Raw genomic sequence first — 20091 nt, 5'->3', positions numbered from 1 at the left:
CCTCCTCACGCTCTCTCTCTCCTCCTCTAACTACTGACAGATGGTGGTTACTCCTATAATCACACACTTCCTCCACAGCTCAAACGTTTTGTGGCTCCAATCGCTATTTTCACAAGCCGGGTTAGTAAACAACATTCTTGGGCTTCCTCCGCCACGTGTGCCCACGTGAGGTTGCCACAGTTACGCACACAGATGGGGGCGCCCGTGTTGTTGTTGTGAAACCAGAGGAGAGTGAGATTCAGAGAAGTAAAGGGGGTGGGGCCAGGGTGGGCTGACATCGCCTTCGCCGATTTGGTTCTTCATTTAGATGGAAATCTAAGAGGCGAGGTTTTACCTTTTAACGGATCAACGTTTTGGAGGCAAGCATGTGCTCGCTGTGCGCCACCTAACAAGATTTTGTGATAAGTCATAGGTAGAACACACAACTATTTCCTTGTTCTTGTGTGTTCATAGAATAATAACAGCTGATTGAACTGCGACAACGGTTTTAAGCTGCCACTTTTTAACAAGACGACTAATCTTTATCAGGCCTGGCACAGTGAATTCATTCTGCCTGTTAGGTTTGAGTAAAACCCACAACACTGTTCTCCTCCCATGACTGCATGTACAAAACGTAAACCCAACACTGTTCTCCTCCCATGACTACATGTACAAAACGTAAACCCAACACTGTTCTCCTCCCATGACTACATGTACAAAACGTAAACCCAACACTGTTCTCCTCCCATGACTACATGTACAAAACGTAAACCCAACACTGTTCTCCTCCCATGACTACATGTACAAAACGTAAACCCAACATTGCAAGATGCTTCACAACTTCATAAGACTCCTGATCTAAAAGCTAGATGGCATTGTCAAAACACAAGATTATCAAGGACACAATCACAGTAACACTATAAGCCATCCATTCATAGAGTATGTCTTCTCACCTGGACCCATGAGGGGTGGTCTGCTGTGTGGTGGAGGCGCAGCCTGGTGAGGCATGGCTGGGTCCATGGGCCCACTGTTCTGGCCTGGGCCCTGGGGGTTGTGGCCCCCATGGCTCTGGAGGGGTGGTGGGGGGCCGTGGTAGGTGTGAGGATGGTGGGGAGGGTGATGTGGTGGGTGGGGGTGGTTGTTGTTGTTTCCAGGGGGGCATGCGGGGGCGTTCCCTGGAGCGTTCCCTGGGGGTCTACCTTGGGGTGGCCCTCCTCCCCCAGGGTTGTTCTTGTCCCAGAGGTTGACCGTCTTGTTGTAGGCGCCCGGGTCGCCCCAAGCCGAGGTGCCGTCGTCAATCTCCATCTTGCGTCGGATGGAGGGTGGGGAAGGCTCCTCCCACCCTGTGGGCTCTCCTCCTGAGGGGTCCTGCTTGCTCCCTCCTCCTCCCCCGTTGCCCTCCCGGCCTGATACACTGGGCTTCACGGGGCCGGGGCCTCCCCAGGATCCCATGCTCCCTTCTCCACCTCCTGCCCCGCCCATGCTCCCTCCTCTAACGCCTCCGCTGTTGCCGTTGGAGCTCTCCTGGGGCTTGCCGCCCCATCCTTGGGCAGGGCCACTTGGGCGCTGTTGGGCCATCGCTGGCTCTCCCCAGCCTCCACCTCCTCCAACATTTCCCCCCATCCCCGGACCAGGTTTTCCCCAGCCTCGGTTGCTCTCTTTCCAGCCTCCTGCTCCTTCTCCCTCCCAGGGAGGGTTGGTGGTGGGACTGTTCTTCTTGCCATCTGCAGGCTCTCTCCAGTCTCCTCCTCCTCCATTGCCCCCTCCTCCAGCGCTGTTGCCCCAGCCGCTGTGGGGCAGCTTGGGCCCATCTCCCCAGCCCTGGGGCTTGGGGGCCTTGCCGTGGGGATCATCCCAGCTTGGGGACTTCTCCTCTGGAGCTCCCCAGGACTGGTTCCCAGCTTTGGGCATGTTGGGGCCTGGCCCGGGGCCTCCTGGTGGGGGGTTCCCCCAGCCCCCGGGACCGTTGGGGGGATTCTTGCTGCTCGGTGGCTCGCCCCAGCCAGAGCCGAGTTGGCTGGCTGGAGGCATGGAACCACCCCAGCCAGTGGCAGCCTGAGGACCAGGCCCGGGAACGTCGCTCTTAAGGTCAGCCCGATGAGGGGGGCCATGGCTGGGGTTGGAGGGCCCTTGGGCTGGCTCGGTGGGAGTGTTGGGGCCGGAGCCTCCCCAAGAGTCCGCCCCGGCAGCATCTGCCTTTCGTTGGGTGCGTGCCGCCTCCTCCATGTCCCAGGACGTGTGCTGGCGGACGGGGGTTTGGCCCCAGCCTGTGTTGCACAGCACCCTGGGGTCCAGGTCAGGGGCTGGGAGCAGGGGGGCAGGCTCATCCCTGGACGACCGGTCCTGTCGGCGGGAGTGTCCCGCTCCCTCCATGCCCTCGCTGCTGCCCTCGCTGGCCGCCGTGGTGCTAGGGGCTCGGGTGCTCCAGGAGCTGGCCTGCTGGGGAGTAGAGCTGGGGGCTTCCCAGCCCCCCTGGCCCTCGCCAGAATGCTGCTTCCCCCAGGCATCTCCGCTGCTCTGGCCTCCCCAGCCTCCAGAGGTTCCACCACCACTGCTTCCATGGCTCCCCCAGCCCCCGGCCCCAGAGTCCCAGCCCGAAGGCTCCGCGGAGGAGGCGACTGACTTGGAGTCTCCATTGTTGCCCCAGACGGAGCTGCCATCCTCTCCATTGACCAGCTGGGAAGCTCCAGGAGGAGGCTGGCCCAGGGAGCCCATGCCTCCGGAGGGGCCACTCCAGCCGGACACGCTGTGGATAGGGGGCTCCTGTTGCTTGCTAGTATGATTTGGTCCGTCAGTGTTAAGGTTCTGAGGTTCTGAGCTGAAAGACACATTCGTGGACGAGGATGGGTGCGGCTCAGATGATTCTCCCCAGGTGCTGCCTCCCCCTACTGGGAGGTTGCCGTTGGTGCCGCCCACCATGGTTCCTCCTCTGTTGCTGTTCCCCTGGGCGGGAGAGGTGCCTGGCGGGTTGCAGAGGTTTGGAGGGGGTTGAGAAGAAGGGGGTTGATTGGGGTTGGCTCCCCCTGAGCTGCTTCCCCCCGCTCCTCCGCCCCCGTCGTGCCCCAGAACGGGCCAGGCCGAAGGGTTGGCATTGGGGTTCAGGTTCAAGTTAAAGTTGGTGGAGGAAGAGGAGCCCCAACCCCTGCCTCCTCCTCCTCCCATTGGGCCATCACTCTTCCCCTCCCCACCCACGACAGAGGAGGACTGAGGAGGGCCGTGGGGGGAGGGACCGGGACCAGATCCCCAGCCCCGATTAGCTGCTCCTTGGCTGGAGGCCATGCCGACCATGCCAGCCCCGGGGTGATTGGCTGAGCTGCCGGGCCCAGAGCTGGCTCCTTTGCTGCTGGGGTAGTTGGCAGGAAAGTGGCCTGTCTGGCCGTTGGCCCCCGTGGCCATGCTCATACTGCTGCTGCTGGCCGGACCAACAGGGTCAGTGTCCGAGGGGCATCCTCCTGCAGGGCCCTGGCTCTGGCTCTGGCTGCTGCGGGAAATGGAGGGCCAGGCCTCGGTGTCGCTCTCGTTGATGATCACTGTATCCCAGCCACTGTGATTGGCCGACGCTGAGGCGGAAGTGGCACTCCGATTGGCTGGCTGGTGTCCCCAGTGGGGATTCTCATAATAGGCTCCCGGGCCACTCTGTGGGGGCAGCTCTATTGGATGAGAGAGGATGGAGAGAAAGAGAGGATGGAGGGAGAGAAAGGGAGAAAGGGAAAAGGTTACCATGTCATCATACCTAGAAGATAACATGACAACAGTTGGCATCTAAACATATGCCAAGAGTGTGCAAAGCTGTCATCAAGGCAAAGGGTGGCTACTTTGAAGAATCTCAAATGTAACATATATTTGTATTTGTTTAACACCTTTTTGGTTGCTACATGATTCCATATGTGTTATTTCATACTTTTGATGTCTTCACTATTATTTTACAATGTAGAAATTAGTAAAAATAAAGTAAAACCCTTGAATGAGTAAGTGTTCGAAAACTTTTGACCAGTAGTGTACATGCCAAAATGTTCCCAAACTGGAGATTTAACCGATGATGGAGGATCCTTTAATTCTGGCTTATGGATCCCACCAGTCCCCATCTACACAGTTCTTGGCTGCGCCTCACAAAAGGATAGCTTGAAATCAGACAGTTAAGATTAGAATTGTGATTACAACGTGCACATAGGCTGTACTTGTTTTAATAGCCAACAATGTTTATTCAGCTCAAATTTACTCACGAGGCGATGGCATACAACTCAGTGTAGGCATAGGCTAGTGTTTTTATTGGTTTTCTGTATTCATTTCAGGTTCACAGTGGTGACCGATACGAATACGCCACTGCTTATAACTAACTATAAGATGTAATTTGGTTTGCTAACTTGTTAGCTAAGTGGCTCGATGTTAAGATCAAGCTTCTTGGTTACAGCAGAGACATTCAAACCCCTCCTGGATGAAGAACCCTGTTGCCTAAATTATTTTGATAACTAAATAGCTCCCCCTTGTGTGCACTTCCGGTAATACAGTAAACCCCGGTATGGTACAGTATGACGTATGATAATCTGTCTACCATCCAACCCTAGTTGAAATTGACTGCTGTGGGAGTTTTGTTTATTCTGTATATTTCGAAATACCCCGGTATATCGCCCAAGCCTAGTAATCACAACAGCTTTACCCTAGTTGCAGCCATCTTGGAATAAAGTGGGAGCCTAGGTGGAGTCCACTGGCAGATCCGAAGACGCCCATCCTCAGTCCTAACCCTTGACCCCTGAATCCTGCAGTTCAGCCTCAGTCTGGTCCTGACACCAGGTTCACAAACATTTGGCTTGACTGATAACCACTCTGCCCTGGAGTGTATTCAATTAGGTGAAACACTTCACAATGATGCCGGTACAAATGTAATGTGTACAGCTGACATGACTCACAGTTCTACATGACAAACACAACAAGTACCTAATCTACACAATACAACATTTATATCTGAATGTTTTGTAACGTTGCACCCCTGCTGTACAGAAGATTGCCTCCCAGTCCCCTCAAATCGCTACTGCCTCTACTCCTCAAACCCAAACAGTAGGATTTCTCTCTTCCAATAAAGAAACCCCACTGCTGAGAGAGGCTTGGTTAACAACAGTTCTAGAACTATCCCCTGAAGCAGCTTGGTGCATAAGAAGTGAGTCAGTCCAAAAGCAGCAGCTGCTCTAGATGCGCTGCCGTGGTAATCACTCTGCTGCCGCCGCGGCAGTTTCCTCTCGTTGTTTTTGGTGTGCCTCCACATGCATGTGTGAGCGGAGCGGACCTCTGCACACACACAGCCTCTGCTTTTGTCTGATCTTTAAATGGGGAGAGATGTGTGTGTGCAAGCTTTGGCTGTCTCTCACACTCTCTCTGCAGAGCTTAGGCTTCTTCCAATGATTATAAAAGAATGGGAGAAACAGAGAGAGAGAGGGGGAGGGAGAAACGGGCAGTGTCTCAGACACAGCGGTGTGGTTTCTGTGGTGTAGTACAGGACGCCATTTTATCAAATCTGAACCAGAGCCAAAAAGGCTCAGAGCTACAGTCTGTATCTGTTTCTCTCTCTCTCTCGCTTCCTGCAGCACGCTCGCTCCTCTGAAAAAACACACTAAAACTATCCTCATGAAGATATTCATCAGAATGCCATCTGCCGCTGCTGGATGTTTTCCGTTGCAAAATCGCACTTATCTTAGTACTTGCATGCATTTAAAGGCAATCGTGCACTACAATGCACAACGCAGTGAAAGACGCCCAGCGAATAAAGAGAAAGAGGGGGGGATCACGGGCGAAAAGCAGGAACAATACCTGAGGAGAGGTACCTTCCGACCATGGTGAGCGAGCGCTACGTTTGGAGCGAAGCGGTGGCGGCGCAGGCAGCCATCCCCGTTTGTCTCTAGTCGCAATATGTCTGCTCGGCTCGCCAGGGCTTTCAGAGGCTCATTTTTGAAATACTGCCAAGAAGCTGCGAGCTCTCGCGGCATGAGAGAGACACACACCCTCCCCCCCTCTGCTCTGTTCCAGCCTGCTTTGGCCTGGCTAGAGCCATCCTGCCCCTCTCTCTTTCTCTCTGGCTTTATTTATAACTCGGCTCTATTCCTATCCATGGAGAGAGGATATTCTCTCTCTATCAGAGACAGTAGGGGCAGGCATAAAGGCTTATGGTTAAAGCCGAGAGCATTTCATTGTGCACTAAACAAAAGGGAGATTCCTTTTTGCTCCCTCCTGCTTTCATGCTTTTGGAGTCGTCACTAAATATTTAGCCAGGACCACTCCATTTACATTGAGCACAGCCTGGCCACAATGGGAGCCTCTCCAAAAGCAGAACAGCAGCAGGACATGGACAAAGGCAGAGCTTTTGCTGCATCGTTGAGTGTTCAGGAATGACACTCAAATGTGCACTCACATACGCACGTATACATACATGTTCACCCGCACACTCAGACCATAACACGCATCCAGACACATGCAGGTAAGCAGACACATTCTTTGCACATATGCATCCAGATGCATGTGCACATATCATATGCACGTGTACACACACACACACACACACACACACACACACACACACACACACACACACACACACACACACACCCCCCTTCCCCTCCTGCTTCAAAATGATTTCCTATAGTATGCTGGCAGTTGACACAAAAACTGCTGTTGTGTGACGCCCCAAACAGAGACAGACTAGTCTGCAGCGGGACTACACAGCACATACCAGAGCAGCTCCCTGGAACACAAAACAGCCCTAGTTTGGCCAGGAGAAACACCACCACTTCACTGGCTGCATGGAAAACAGCATAAACACATGAAATGAAGCTCACATGGCTGAGGGCAGGAGGCCAAGAAGAGCTAAACGTCTGTCTTTACACAGTGTGGTCTGGAGTGACGGAGCGAGGGAGAGAGAGGAGGAAAGGGAAAGCGTGGCAAAGACAAGGAGAAGAAGAGAGAATTAGGTGGAGAGACAGCAGAGAGGAGGGGTTAGAGAAAAAGAGAGCTAAACAGAGGAGGAGGGGCAGGCCGCTATCGGGCGCTAGCTAGAGACAGGCCGCTATCGGGCGCCAGCTAGAGGCAGGCCGCTATCGGGCGCCAGCTAGAGGCAGGCCGCTATCGGGCGCCAGCTAGAGGCAGGCCGCTATCGGGCGCCAGCTAGAGGCAGGCCGCTATCGGGCGCTAGCTAGAGGCAGGCAAAAGAGAAGCAGTAACAGCAGCAGCTCCTAAGCTAACTGAAGGTGGGTATTGTTTACAAACGAGCCTCTACTGCTCCAACACACAATACATCAAAGTCCCACCAGAAGAACAGTGGTTCCTTATGTGGAAACCCAGGCCCCAGCCTTTTCCACCGTGTGTGTGATGTGTGTGTCAACGTGCAGTGAGGTCATCAAAGCCCCACTGATTGGTGCTTTGTGTATAAATAATGCCCTTCATACAAACTGTCTGGATGGCACTTACCCAAACCTCCAATCCACTACCTCGCTGCTGTTTCCCAGAAACGGGGACGGATGGTGAATTGCAATCTCAGCCTAGACATTGCTGTTAAGGTTTTTGTTTAGCATTTTTTTCCTTTCGTTTTGTTTCAACAAGTTGGATTTGTTGGGTGAGAGAGTGTGAAAGTGAGGGAGATAAGGAGAGGGAGAGTGAGAGCAGGAGGAGCGCTGGCTAGTCCCAGTCAGCACAGAGAATGAGAAAAAGTGAAGGAGTGGAAGAGAGTGAAGAAGAGATGGATGTGTTTGTCAGGTCTCAGCTGGGTTGGTCCAGGCATAATGAAGTCCCCCGGGGGCAGGAGAGGAGAGGCTTGTAGAGAGAAAGCCCCGCTGCTCTTTCAATCCTTCCAACCAGACAAACGACACGCACTATTACTTACCACACACACACACACACACACACACACACACACACACACACACACACACTGCTGCACCCCCACCATCAAACCTCCTCTACCATTCCCATGATTAGTCTAGCCTACAGTCTCATGACTATTGGCCCATAGAGAAACAATATTAGATGAAAACATGCTCAAATCAATTGTGTGCTGTCCTGTCGACACACTCCCCCTGAGTAAGGCACAAGCCCAGTATGCTACTAGCAGATGATACCAAGAAAAGCTGCAACTTCGAGAGGCAGACTTTATTCAACATCATCTTGATTATAGAAGAGCAACAAACATTGGGTCTGAGACGAAAACAAAGCAAAGCAGGCCATGCAAACACGGAGATTACCATAACAACAAACTGTAATTTGGGTAAACAACTGATTGCAGAAAAAGGCAGCATTACATACAGCAGGGACGTCCTTGTATTGCTTTGACTACTATGAAGTAGAGAAAGCTGGATGTTTGTCTCAGCTTGTTCAAGGCCACCGAGTCTTGTATTATTGACCATACCTGTTCTAATAGATTCAGTGGAGTGCAATTTATAGATAGTCATTTGTCTCAGCACTTCAGATTTCTATTGACTAAGCCCCAGGTGGCACAGGTCGTCTAATAATACAGTACCCACCGTGCAAGTAGTGTGTGTGTGGAGCCCGTCACTGTACGGTTACAAAAAGTTTAGACGGGCAGAGGGGAGGGGGCAGTGTGAGGGAAGACAGAGAAGGTCTTACACAACAACCTCCACTGTGTCCCTGTTCTCCTGTTGCGTGTGACGACGTGACGTAAATGCGACAGGACACAATCTGGCGACACCACTGGCGGGCAATGGGCCACCGAGAAGACAGGCTGGGTCCTCAGCTCAACGAGAGAGGGAGACAACAGACAGACAGACACTAGGATTGCAGTCTATCGCTGGGGTCCTACAGCTTCCAGTGTTATGCAGTGGTTTCAGCTTGCTCTGGATAAAATAAGATTCTGGTAGATGACTCCTACACTGTAGAATTGTATCTAGTATCATTGGGATGGAGCTTAGTGCAGAGGCGTTAATGCACAACAACCCTACAGCTAAAATATGTAAAGGTAACACTTCTATGAGTGCTGTTATGAGGACACAGCCATACTTTAAAAAGCAATGCAAAACGCCCTCATAAAAGCCATCTACAGATGTAGGATCTTAATTCGATCACCCTGTGAAATTTCAAATGTGTATTGTTTGAGGTTTAAAAAGGCTTCAGAAGTTTGTAATTTCCACAGAAAATTCCCTTACGAAAAATGGATCAACCTCTACGAAAATGTGCATTAATTATAATCCACATTTCCTGTTAACGCAGGACTATTTTCCTGCTGTAACAAACATGCTCAAATTAAGATCCCGATTTTATTACATTCAGCCTTATTCTAAAATTGAATAAATCGTTTTTTTCCCTCATCAATCTACAGACAATACCCCATAATGACCAAGCAAAAACGTATTTTACTAAAACATTTTTGCTAATTTATAAAAAAGTTCAAACTGAAATATCACATTCACATACACTACCGTTCAAAAGTTTGGGGTCACTTAGAAATGTCCTTGTTTTTGAAAGAAAATCTAATTTGTCAATTAAAATCACATCAAATTGATCAGAAATACAGTGTAGACATTGTTAAAGTTGTAAATGACCATTGTTGCCGGAAACTGTGATTTTTAATGGAATATCTACATGGGCGTACAGAGGCCCGTTATCAGCAACCATCACTCCTATGTTCCAATGGCACGTTGTGTTAGCTAATCCAAGTTTATCAGTTTAAAAGGCTAATTGATCATTAGAAAACACTTTTGAAATTAAGTTAGCACAGCTGAAAACTGTTGTGCTGATTAAAGAAGCAATACAACTGGCCTTCTTTAGACTAGTTGAGAATCTGGAGCATCAGAATTTGTGGGTTCGATTACAGGCTCAAAATGGCTAGAAACAAGACCTTTCTTCTGAAACTTGTTCTGAAAAATGAAGGCTATTCCATGCGAGAAATTGCCAAGAAACTGAAGATCTCGTACAACGCTGTGTACTACTCCCTTCACAGAACAGCGCAAACTGGCTCTAACCAGAATAGAAAGAGGAGTGGGAGGCCATGGTCCACAACTGAGCAAGAGGACAAGTAGATTAGAGTGTCTAGTTTGAGAAACAGATGCCTCACATGTCCTCAACTGGCAGCTTCATTAAATAGTACCCGCAAAACACCAGTCTCAACGTCAGTGAAGAGGGGACGCCGGGATGCTGGCCTTCTAGGCAGAGATGAAAAGAAAAAGCCATAAAAAGAAAAGATTAAGATGTGCAAAAGAACACAGACACTGGACAGAGGAAGATTGGGGGAAAAAGTTATGGACAGACAAATCTAAGTTTGAAGTGTTTGGATCACAAAGGAGAACATTTGTGAGAGGAGGAAAAAATGAAAAGATGCTGGAGGAGTGCTAAACGCCATCCGTCAAGCATGTGGTGGAGGCAATGTGATGGTCTGGGGGTGCTTTGGTGGTGATAAAGTGGGAGATTTGTACAGGGTAAAAGGGATCTTGAAGAAGGAAGGCTATCACTTCATTTTGCAACGCCGTGCCATACCCTGTGGACAGCGCTTCATTGGAGACAATTTCCTCCCACAACAGGACAATGACCCAAAGCACAGCTCCAAACTATGCAAGAACTATTTAGGGAAGAAGCACTCAGCTGGTATTCTGTCTATAATGGAGTGCCAAGCACAGTCACCGGATCTCAACCCTATTGAGCTGTTGTGGGAGCAGCTTGACCGTATGGTATGTAGAAGTGCCCATCAAGCCAATCCAACTTCTGGGAGGTGCTTCAGGAAGCATGGGGTGAAATCTCTTCAGATTACCTTCACAAATTTACAACTAGAATACAACTAGAATGCAAGGCTGTAATTTCTACAAATGGAGGATTCTTTGACGAAAGCAAAGTTTGAAGGACACAATTATTACATAAATTAAAAATCATTATTTATAACCTTGTCAACGGCTTGACTATATTTCCTATTCATGTATGTATTCATGGAAAACAAGGATATTTCTAAGTGACCCCAAACTTTTGAACGGTACTGTAAGTATTCAGACCCTTTACTCAGTACTTTGTTGAAGCACCTTTGGCAGCGATTACAGCCTTGAGTCTTCTTGGGTAAGACGCTACAAGCTTGGCACACAGGTATTTGGTGAGTTTCTCCCATTCTTCTCTGCAGATCCTCTCAAGCTCTGTCAGGTTGGATGAGGAGTGTTGCTGCACAGCTATTTTTTAGGTCTCTCCAGAGATGTTCGATTGGGTTCAAGTCCAGGCTGTGGCTGGGCCACTCAAGGACATTCAGAGACTTGTCCCGAAGCCACTCCTGCATTGTCTTGGTTGTGTGCTTAGGGTTGTTGTCCTGTTGGAAGGTGAACCATCGCCGCAGTCTGAGGTCCTGAGCATTCTGGAGCAGGTTTTCATCAAGGATCTTTGTACTTTCCTCCGTTCATCTTTCCCTCGATCCTGACTAGTCTAAGTCCCTGCCGCTGAAAAACATCCCCACAGTAGGTAGCGTGAAAGAGCGGTAGGTAGAGAGCGTGTGAGAGAGAGAAACAGAAGCTGGATGGGATCTGGTTACGGGACCGCGTAGCACTCCGTATGGGTCGTTAAGTAACATCCTGCACACACACACAGCCTGGCGCATGTGCTGCCCTATAGGGTGAGGGGTAATACTGTCAAATCAATACATCGAGTGGGTGACACACTGCCTCAAGAGGGGATCTTTAACCCTGTACACTTGTGGGAATTGGCCTGTATGGATAGGGCTACATATTTTTTTTAATTAAAAAAAACAATTTTCTCTGCAACTTCACTATTACACTATCATCAATAGCATTTCCTTTATTATTATTATTATTCAAGTTACTATTACCTCTAAATATAAGTCTAGTATTCCAATTAAGAAATGTCAGATTGTCAATACCAAAATGTGACAATTTAACACGCAGGCAATCAGACTCAAAAGAAATGTGCAATTTCAGTGTTTTGATACACCACGTTACTGGTTTGTGTCTCCATTTTGTTTCAATGTTACTGTTGTCTTAGGCCTTAAAAGCCCTATGTAAAAAGGGGAGGTCACAATTCTGTTTGTCCATGGATATGCTTCTTAATTAATAAACATATTTGGAACAAGCCAATACACTTCATTATTATCATGGCATTTCATTATAATTATTTTTAAATTAGGTTATTACTTATAAATATTAAGAGAAGACCCCCACAATGAGAGAAATAATGTAGCCTAAGCTACTGAAAATAGGCCTTTTACAAGAGTACATCATGACAGGAGCACTTGATTCTTATTAGATGGATTCCAGACAGGCTACTTCAGCAAACTTTCTGAATGGACATATAGGCCAGTAGAGAGAATCAGCGAACTCACACACACACCCTGTAAAAGGACCCGTCAATCAAAGCCACCAGTATGTCAGTGAAGAGCAAATATTTCTCCCTTCCTTAAAACATATTAAAAACCTAGGCCTACCATAGGCTTTCCGAAAGTAGGCTATAAGATAATGAATTGGCAAGGAAAGTATGAAGAGGAGAAAGAGCTGTGATTGTCAATGTCATACTATCATTAAAATAGAAACAAATACACACAACATGTCCATAGCCTATTTATCAGCGTTGATTAGTCTAGAAAATGAAGAAACGATTCCGTATCAAATTATACCATGCCAGGTTGGAGAGGACTGGCACATTGTCCATTTGACACAACACTGGCGCATTATAGGCCTCAGAGCCAGAACAACCTTGTCGACTGCTGTTGAATAATGAATAAATAGTCAGACACACCCAACCTTTTTAAAAAGAAAACAGATTTATTTATCTACTAGCAAGGAATGAAAACGTGCAGTGTAGGCTAGAAGAACACTAGCGCTCTACACCCCTGTGCATCTAGAGGTTTAGCTGCTGGAGCTAAAAACAACTGTTGGAAAGAGGAGACCTAGACAGTTTAATAGACTAAGTTAGCAGAACAATAGCTTATAGTTATTAGTAAATACTCCAGCTATTAAGCCAAGTTGATCTACCTTAAAGCTATTCTGAAATATTATTTCCCCAAAACTGATTGTAGGCCTATTTAAATGGTTCTGATGGTTAATTGATTTTCATGACGGGCTTCATCCATAACGGTCAGTTACAGGGTTAATCAATTACCGGCACAGCCCTATTTATGTGTACTTTACATTGACTGTTCTTTTTGCTGCATTTGTTGATAATTTGGGGTAAGTGCAACATAAGACAAAAAAATGACAAGGTTTGAGTGAGAGGTCAAACTAGTGTCTCCAAGAGCCCACACATCTCCAAGGTCTGCACAGTAAGTCATTTCAATGCACTTTTATGACTGAAAGAAGAGTCTTCAACAAAAAGGTGCATTTTTTTTAGCTCTCCTAGCTGTGCTGTTGAGGAACTAGGACAAGCACACTTGGTGTTTTGTTTGGAATACAGGCCTGCATCCCCGCCATCACACAATTACAGTTGTTGTTTACGTGATCCAAGGCAGTTCAGAGAAGCAGATCGTAATGTTGGTGAACATAAGTGCATTCAGATGCGTGGTCTGTGGCAAATGTTCTCCACAATACAACAAACACAGGCTCATTGTGTTCAGGACAACCCAGGGTATAATGTCATGTACTCTTGTAACTGTATATCAAACATAGTGATCATAAACGTTGACACTGTATATTCCATTCGTTTTATGATATGGAAATGTGAAGTGCACATTTGGACTCCCGGGTGTTTGGCTTGCTTGTATGACATCAAAGCGGTATTTATTATAATCCTTAATGTCTCATCTTTCAAAAATACTGTACATCGAGTCCTCTTAATTTACTCAGACAATAAAAAATGCAGGAGGGATGGGGGAAACTTCTTGTCGTGCGTGGTGCTCAAGTTCAGAATGTCTGTCATTGAAAACCCCTACAGAGCTGTGAAGTGGAGACCCTGAGGTCTGACGTCATTTACATTTAAGTCATTTAGCAGACGCTCTTATCCAGAGCGACTTACAAATTGGTGCATTCACCTTATGATATCCAGTGGAACAACCATGTATAGCATGTTACTGTACATGCCACTGCATTCCAATGTCTATGAGTGTAAAGGGCTACGGCAGACAGAGAGACATGGGAAATAGGGGATCTCTCTCTAGAACCTGTAGTGGGGGCTCAGGACTGCACTAATGGAGCCTGATGTGTCAGTAGAAGGCCAGTAGCCAGTGGTCATCCTCAGTACCATCATAAACACATGCAACAGGTGACAATATGCATGGCTATATGTATGTATGTGTTAACTTATGGCTTGGGGGCAGTATTACGACGTCTGGATGAGAAGCGTGCCCAAAGTAAACTGCCTGTTACTCAGGGGCCCAGAAGCTAGGATATGCATATAATTGGTAGATTTGGATAGAAAGTAGAAATTTGGATAGAAAGTTTCCAAAACCGTTACAATAATGTCTCTGAGTATAACAGAACTGATATGGCAGGGGAAAAAACCTGACGAAAATCCATCCAGGAAGTGGGATTTTTTTGATGGAGTATTTTCAATTGAATGCCTAAACAGTGTCTAATGGGTTAGGACCCAGATTGCAGTTCCTATGGCTTCCACTAGATGTCAACAGTCTTTAGACATTGTTTCAGGCTTGTTTTCTGAAAAATGAAGAAGAATGAGACCTTTTTGTCAGTGGACTGAGGAAGAATGCAGAGCTGGTTTACAAGGCGTGACCGATTGTGCCCCCCCTTCGTTGTTTTTCCTTTCTATTAAATACGCTATTGTCCGGTTGAAATATTATCGATTATTTAGACAATTGACAACCTGAGGATTAATTAGAAACATCGTTTGACATGTTTCGACGAACTTTACCGGTAATATTAGGATGTATTTGTCTGCATGTTTTGACCACCTTGGAGCCAGTGGATTACTGAACAAAACGCGCCAACAAAAACAGAGTTTTTGGGATATAAAGAGGGACTTTATCGAACAAAACAAACATTTATTGTGTAGCTGGGACTCTTGTGACTGCAACCATATGAAGATTTTCAAAGGTAAGTGATTCATTTTATCGCTATTTCTGACTTTTGTAATTCCTTTACTTGATTGTAAAATACTTGTTTGTATGCTTTTGTAAGCGGGGCGCTGTCCTCAGATAATCGCATGGTATGCTTTTGCCGTAAAGCCTTTTTGAAATCTGACAAAGTGGTTGGATTAACAAGAAGTTCATCTTTAAGCCGATGTATAACACTTGTATTTTTTATGAATGTTTATTATGACCATTTCTGTATTTTGAATTTGGCGCTCTGCAATTTCACCGGATGTTGTCGAGGTGGGTCGCTAGCGGAACGCCTGCGCCAGAAAGGTTAAAGAGAGAGCGGGTGGGAGGGAGCATGCGTATGAGCTGTACGACTCTGTATGCTACGTGTCTGTACTGTAGTGTGTCAGAGGAGATAGAGCTGTATGCTGGTACAGCACCATCTTGCGGCCTACAGTGTCTCCCTGGCCTATCCCAGCAGCCCTGAGAAAGAGAGACAGAGTGCGAGTGAGCAGAGAAGTCTGCCAAAGGAGTGAAGTGAATCATGAGCTTTTACCACAAGTCATGAGTCACCCAGCTCACAGACCTGGGCCTCTCGCCCTTTCATTTCACTCAGATTTCCTTGCTCGCCACCCCCCCCCCCCCCCCCTTCGCTCTCTATTACTTCTTTATTTAACCAGATAAGTCAATTGAGAAACAATTGTAAATTACAATAACGACCTGGCCGAGAGGCATAACATTGCAAGAGTTTACAGGACAACACACAATACCACTAAAAATAAATAAAAACCCCTCTCTGACCTGCACTCTCTCCCGCTATTCTTCCCTCTCACCAATTATTTCCCCTTCTCTCCCTCTTTCCTTCTCCCCCTCTATCTGTGCCAGATCAGTCCCACTCAGGCCCTGCCAGGTCTTCCTAGCTCCACCATTACAGGAAATAGCTCTGGTCAGCACAACTCAAAGCTCTTCAGACAGTACTAACACACAACAGAACTCTTTCAGAGACTCCCTCTAACCAGCAAACAAGACAAACAAGTGCCAAAAATGTTACATTTCAGAAAAAGGAAATGAAGGACAAACATGAAATCTTAACAGGAAATGTATCTTAGACTACAAACGATCAAATATCTGACCTGCTGAATCACTTAACGTTTGAAACACTACAAATAGACCAGTTTTTTCCGGATCAAAAATGGGGTTTAGGTGGTGGGCGTGGCCAAACAAAACATTTAGAGGCCCTCCTGATGGCCGCAGTGACAAAATGTAACCGTTTTAATGCCAATTTCCTGCAATTCTAAACATTTAGCCAGGTGTCGGAGATACGATTTAGCAGTTAACGCTAATCTTCTGCAATTCTACACATTTAGCCATGACGCTGAGAGACAAATGTGCAATTTTAAAGCACATTTCCTCCAATTCTACACATTTTGCCATGGTTTACGCTAATCGGAGTGACTCAACATTATAACTAAATCAATGGGGGCCTCATGCCATAACAAAAATACTTCTGAAGGCATCATTTTTACATTTTAGATTCTCCCTGACTGAGTAGCATTTATTTTCTCCATAGGTCCATTATCTTTTGGGTATACCTTCGATTTTGTTTTAGTTCACACTGAAAAGGTTTTTCCATTCCGAACATTATTTGCAAATCTTTTTTTTTTCTCTCGTTTGGACACAGGCGGTACGAAGAAGAAAAACTTAGGCGGTAGTGTTGTCACGATACCAGAATTTTGACTTCAATACCGATACCAGGTTTAGTATGACAATACTCGATTCCATCACAACATCAAAGAAAGAAGGCATGTTAGCCAAAGTCCCAGAATGACACTTGATCCAGACAGATAAACTCAGCTACTGCTCTGTTGGGCATCTTTTGAGGTCAATATTTTTCAGAGACAGCCATGTATGCATAATCCAGCGTTTCCCAAACTCGGTCCTCAGTACCCCAAGGGGTGCAAGTTTTTATTTTTGTGTCTCTATTGATAATCTGGGTAAATCATGATGTGGCCCAGGCCTATTCACAATAAAAGGGAATGCATATTCAATAGGAGTGTTTGCATGCATTATTTAGCATGTTGGCTGATTTTCATGGGGCTACAGAAGACAAATGATCAGTTTCACTTCTATTTGGGCCTTATTTTCTTGTACTGAGCAACAAAATTTGCATATAAGTTATTTTATAAAAGTGTGCGTTCTCTTTTTAACCAGTAATGACATCATTCATGAGGCGGGGGGGGGGCAGTCAAAGCCATATTCACATACACAGTCAGTTCGCAGAGGCAACAGAATGTTTTGGAGAGACCGATTAAGTGAATTAATAAAGTTTTGTTGGCAATCATCTTCGCAATCAGCATATTTTGCGTTATAGTTTTGCATATTATCACAAACAAAGAACTAGGGTAGTGAATAGATGTTATAGTAGTTGCTCCACTAAAAGTTTTGCGATTATGCTGCGGGACTTAGAGGTTATTTGTGGTTTAGTACGGTACCCTACATCACTACTTCATTGCTCCAGACCAGCGCAAGGGGAAGTTAGAGCACTGATTACGTGTTTGGGTCCCAAGGCGCTACTGTGTCTCTGTAGTACTGTAGCTTACTCCCGACCAGTCATGTTGTACAAGACACTGCAGCGCAGTGCAAGCGGTGTTGCTACGGCTGCTGGTTCAATACCCGTGCCAGCCTCGACTGGGAGATCCTTGAGGTGACTGTAGGTTTTTGGTTTCTCTCCCTCTAAAAACATAAATAAATAACTCTAAATAACAAACTGGCTTTATTTACAAATAGGTAACTATGTCTCACCCAATGTTCAAGAATGGCCCGCGCCCCCCCCTCATTTTACGTTATTTGAAAACAAAATATTTTCTTTAAAACAAAGCGATTATGATTATCATGATTCATTTAGAATGATATAAAAGCCCCTTGGATATTCTCACAGATACAGTGGGGCAAAAAAGTATTTAGTCAGCCACCAATTGTGCAAGTTCTCCCACTTAAAAAGATGAGGCCTGTAATTTTCATCATAGGTACACTTCAACTATGACAGATAAAAATGAGAAGAAAAAAAATCCAGAAGATCACATTGTAGGATTTTTTAGGAATTTATTTGCAAATTATGGTGGAAAATAAGTATTTGGCAGTATTTTCAAGGCCGGATAAAAAACGTACCCGATTAATCTGGTTACTACTCCTGCCCAGAAACTAGAATATGCATATAATTAGTAGATTTGGATAGAAAACACTCTGAAGTTTCTAAAACTGTTTGAATGCTGTCTGTGAGTATCACAAAACTCATATGGCAGGCCAAAACCTGAGAAGATTCCATACAGGAAGTGCCCCGTCTGACAATTTGTTGTCCTTCTGTTGCATCTCTATCGAAAATACAGCATCTGTGCTGTAACGTGACATTTTCTAAGGCTCCCATTGGCTCTCTAAAACCGCCAGAAAGTGGAATGGGGTGTCTGCTGTCTCTGGGCAAAGAACAGCAGCAGAATTTGTAAGTGGTCAGCCTGGGGACAGTGAGACTGGAGATAGTCTCACTGTCCTCGCGGTCACAAGACTACTCTATTTTTTTCTTTCAGCCTTTGAATGAATACAACGTCGCCCGGTTGGAATATTATCGCTATTTTACGAGAAAAATAGCATAAAAATTGATTTTAAACAGCGTTTGACATGCTTCGAAGTACGGGAATGAAATATTTTGATTTTTTTTGTCACGAAATGCGCTCGCGCGTCACCCTTCGGATAGTGACTGCAACGCACGAACAAAACGGAGCTATTTCAATATAACTATGGATTATTTGGAACCAAAACAACATTTGTTGTTGAAGTAGAAGTCCTGGGAGTGCATTCTGACAAAGAACAGCAAAGGTAATCCAATTTTTCTTATAGTAAATCTGAGTTTGGTGAGGGCCAAACTTGGTGGGTGTCAAATTAGCTAGCCATGATGGCCGGGCTATGTACTCAGAATATTGCAAAATGTGCTTTGAAGATCTTCAAAGGTTAGTGCTGCATTTAGCTGTGGTTTGGGTTTTTGTGACATATATGCTTGCTTTGAAAATGGCTGTGTGATTATTTTTGGCAGGGTACTCTCCTGACAATCTAATGTTTTGCTTTCGCTGTAAAGCCTTTTTGAAATCGGACAATGTTACTGAAGTTTCACGTTAAAATGGCCCTAAAGATTGATGCTATACAACGTTTAACATGTTTGAACGAACGTAAATACACTTTTTTTTAAACTTTTCGTCCTGACATTTTCCTCGCGCGTAATTTTCCTACATTTTGAGTAGCTTACTCAACGCACAAAGAACATGGAGTTATTTGGACATAAATGATGAACTTTATCGAACAAAACAACATTTATTGTGGACCTGGGATTCCTGGAAGTGCCTTCTGATGAAGATTATTAAAGGTAAGTGAATATTTCTAATGCTATTTATGCATTTAGATGACTCCAAAATGGTGGGTATCTGTAATTGCCTGATGTATTTTTCTGAGTGCAGTACTCAGATTATTGCAAAGTGTGCCTTCCCAGTAAAGTTATTTTGAAATCTGTCAATGCGGTTGCATTCAGGAGATGTTCATCTATAATTCTTTGAATAACAGTTTAATATTTTATCAACGTTTATAATGAGTATTTTTGTAAATTGTTGTGCTGATTCACCGACAGTTTTGGGGGAAATACATTTTCTGAACGTCATGCGCCAATGTAAAGAATTGGGTTTTTGGATATAAATATGAACTTGATAGAACAAAAAATTCATGCATTGTCTAACATAATGTCCTAGGAGTGTCATCTGATGAAGATTGTCAAAGGTTAGAGCATAATTTTAGCTGGTTTTCTGCTTTTGGTGACGCTTGTCCTTGCATTGAAAATGGCTGTGTAATTTTTTAGCTATGTACTGTCTTAACATAATCTAACGTTATGCTTTCGCCGTAAAGCCTTTTTGAAATAGGACAACGTGGTTGGATTAAGGACAACGTGGTTGGATTAAGGAGATGTTTATCTATAAAATGGTGTAAAATAGTTGTATGTTTGAGAAATTGTAATTATGACATTTTGTTGTTTTTGAATTTGGCGCTCTGATTTTTCACTGGCTGTTGAATAGTGTGCATGGTGGGTGGGACGCTGCGTCCCACTAGCCTCAAAAAGTTAATTTAGAACCCTAAAA

General features: G+C 45.7%; 1 protein-coding gene across 8 annotated transcripts in view; it reads right to left on the bottom strand.

Annotated features, from left to right (window-relative positions):
* The window catches only part of LOC106606600 (trinucleotide repeat-containing gene 6C protein), a 99533-nt gene that overhangs the window by 23860 nt on the left and 55582 nt on the right, over nucleotides 1–20091 (bottom strand). For 7 of the 8 annotated variants that reach the window (XM_082972816.1, XM_082972818.1, XM_045715584.2 and 4 more), the window contains exon 5: nucleotides 933–3629. In XM_082972816.1, the coding sequence (XP_082828942.1) occupies nucleotides 933–3629 (2697 nt within the window). Of the gene's footprint in view, nucleotides 1–932; nucleotides 3630–5781; nucleotides 5945–20091 lie in introns of those variants that run through there. The other variant, XM_082972823.1, reaches the window with a different exon arrangement.

The sequence above is a fragment of the Salmo salar genome, chromosome 03, assembly GCF_965601325.2.
Source record: "Salmo salar chromosome 03, fSalSal1, whole genome shotgun sequence".
NCBI lineage: Eukaryota > Metazoa > Chordata > Actinopteri > Salmoniformes > Salmonidae > Salmo > Salmo salar.
This window is presented reverse-complemented; position numbering and strand designations above follow the sequence as displayed.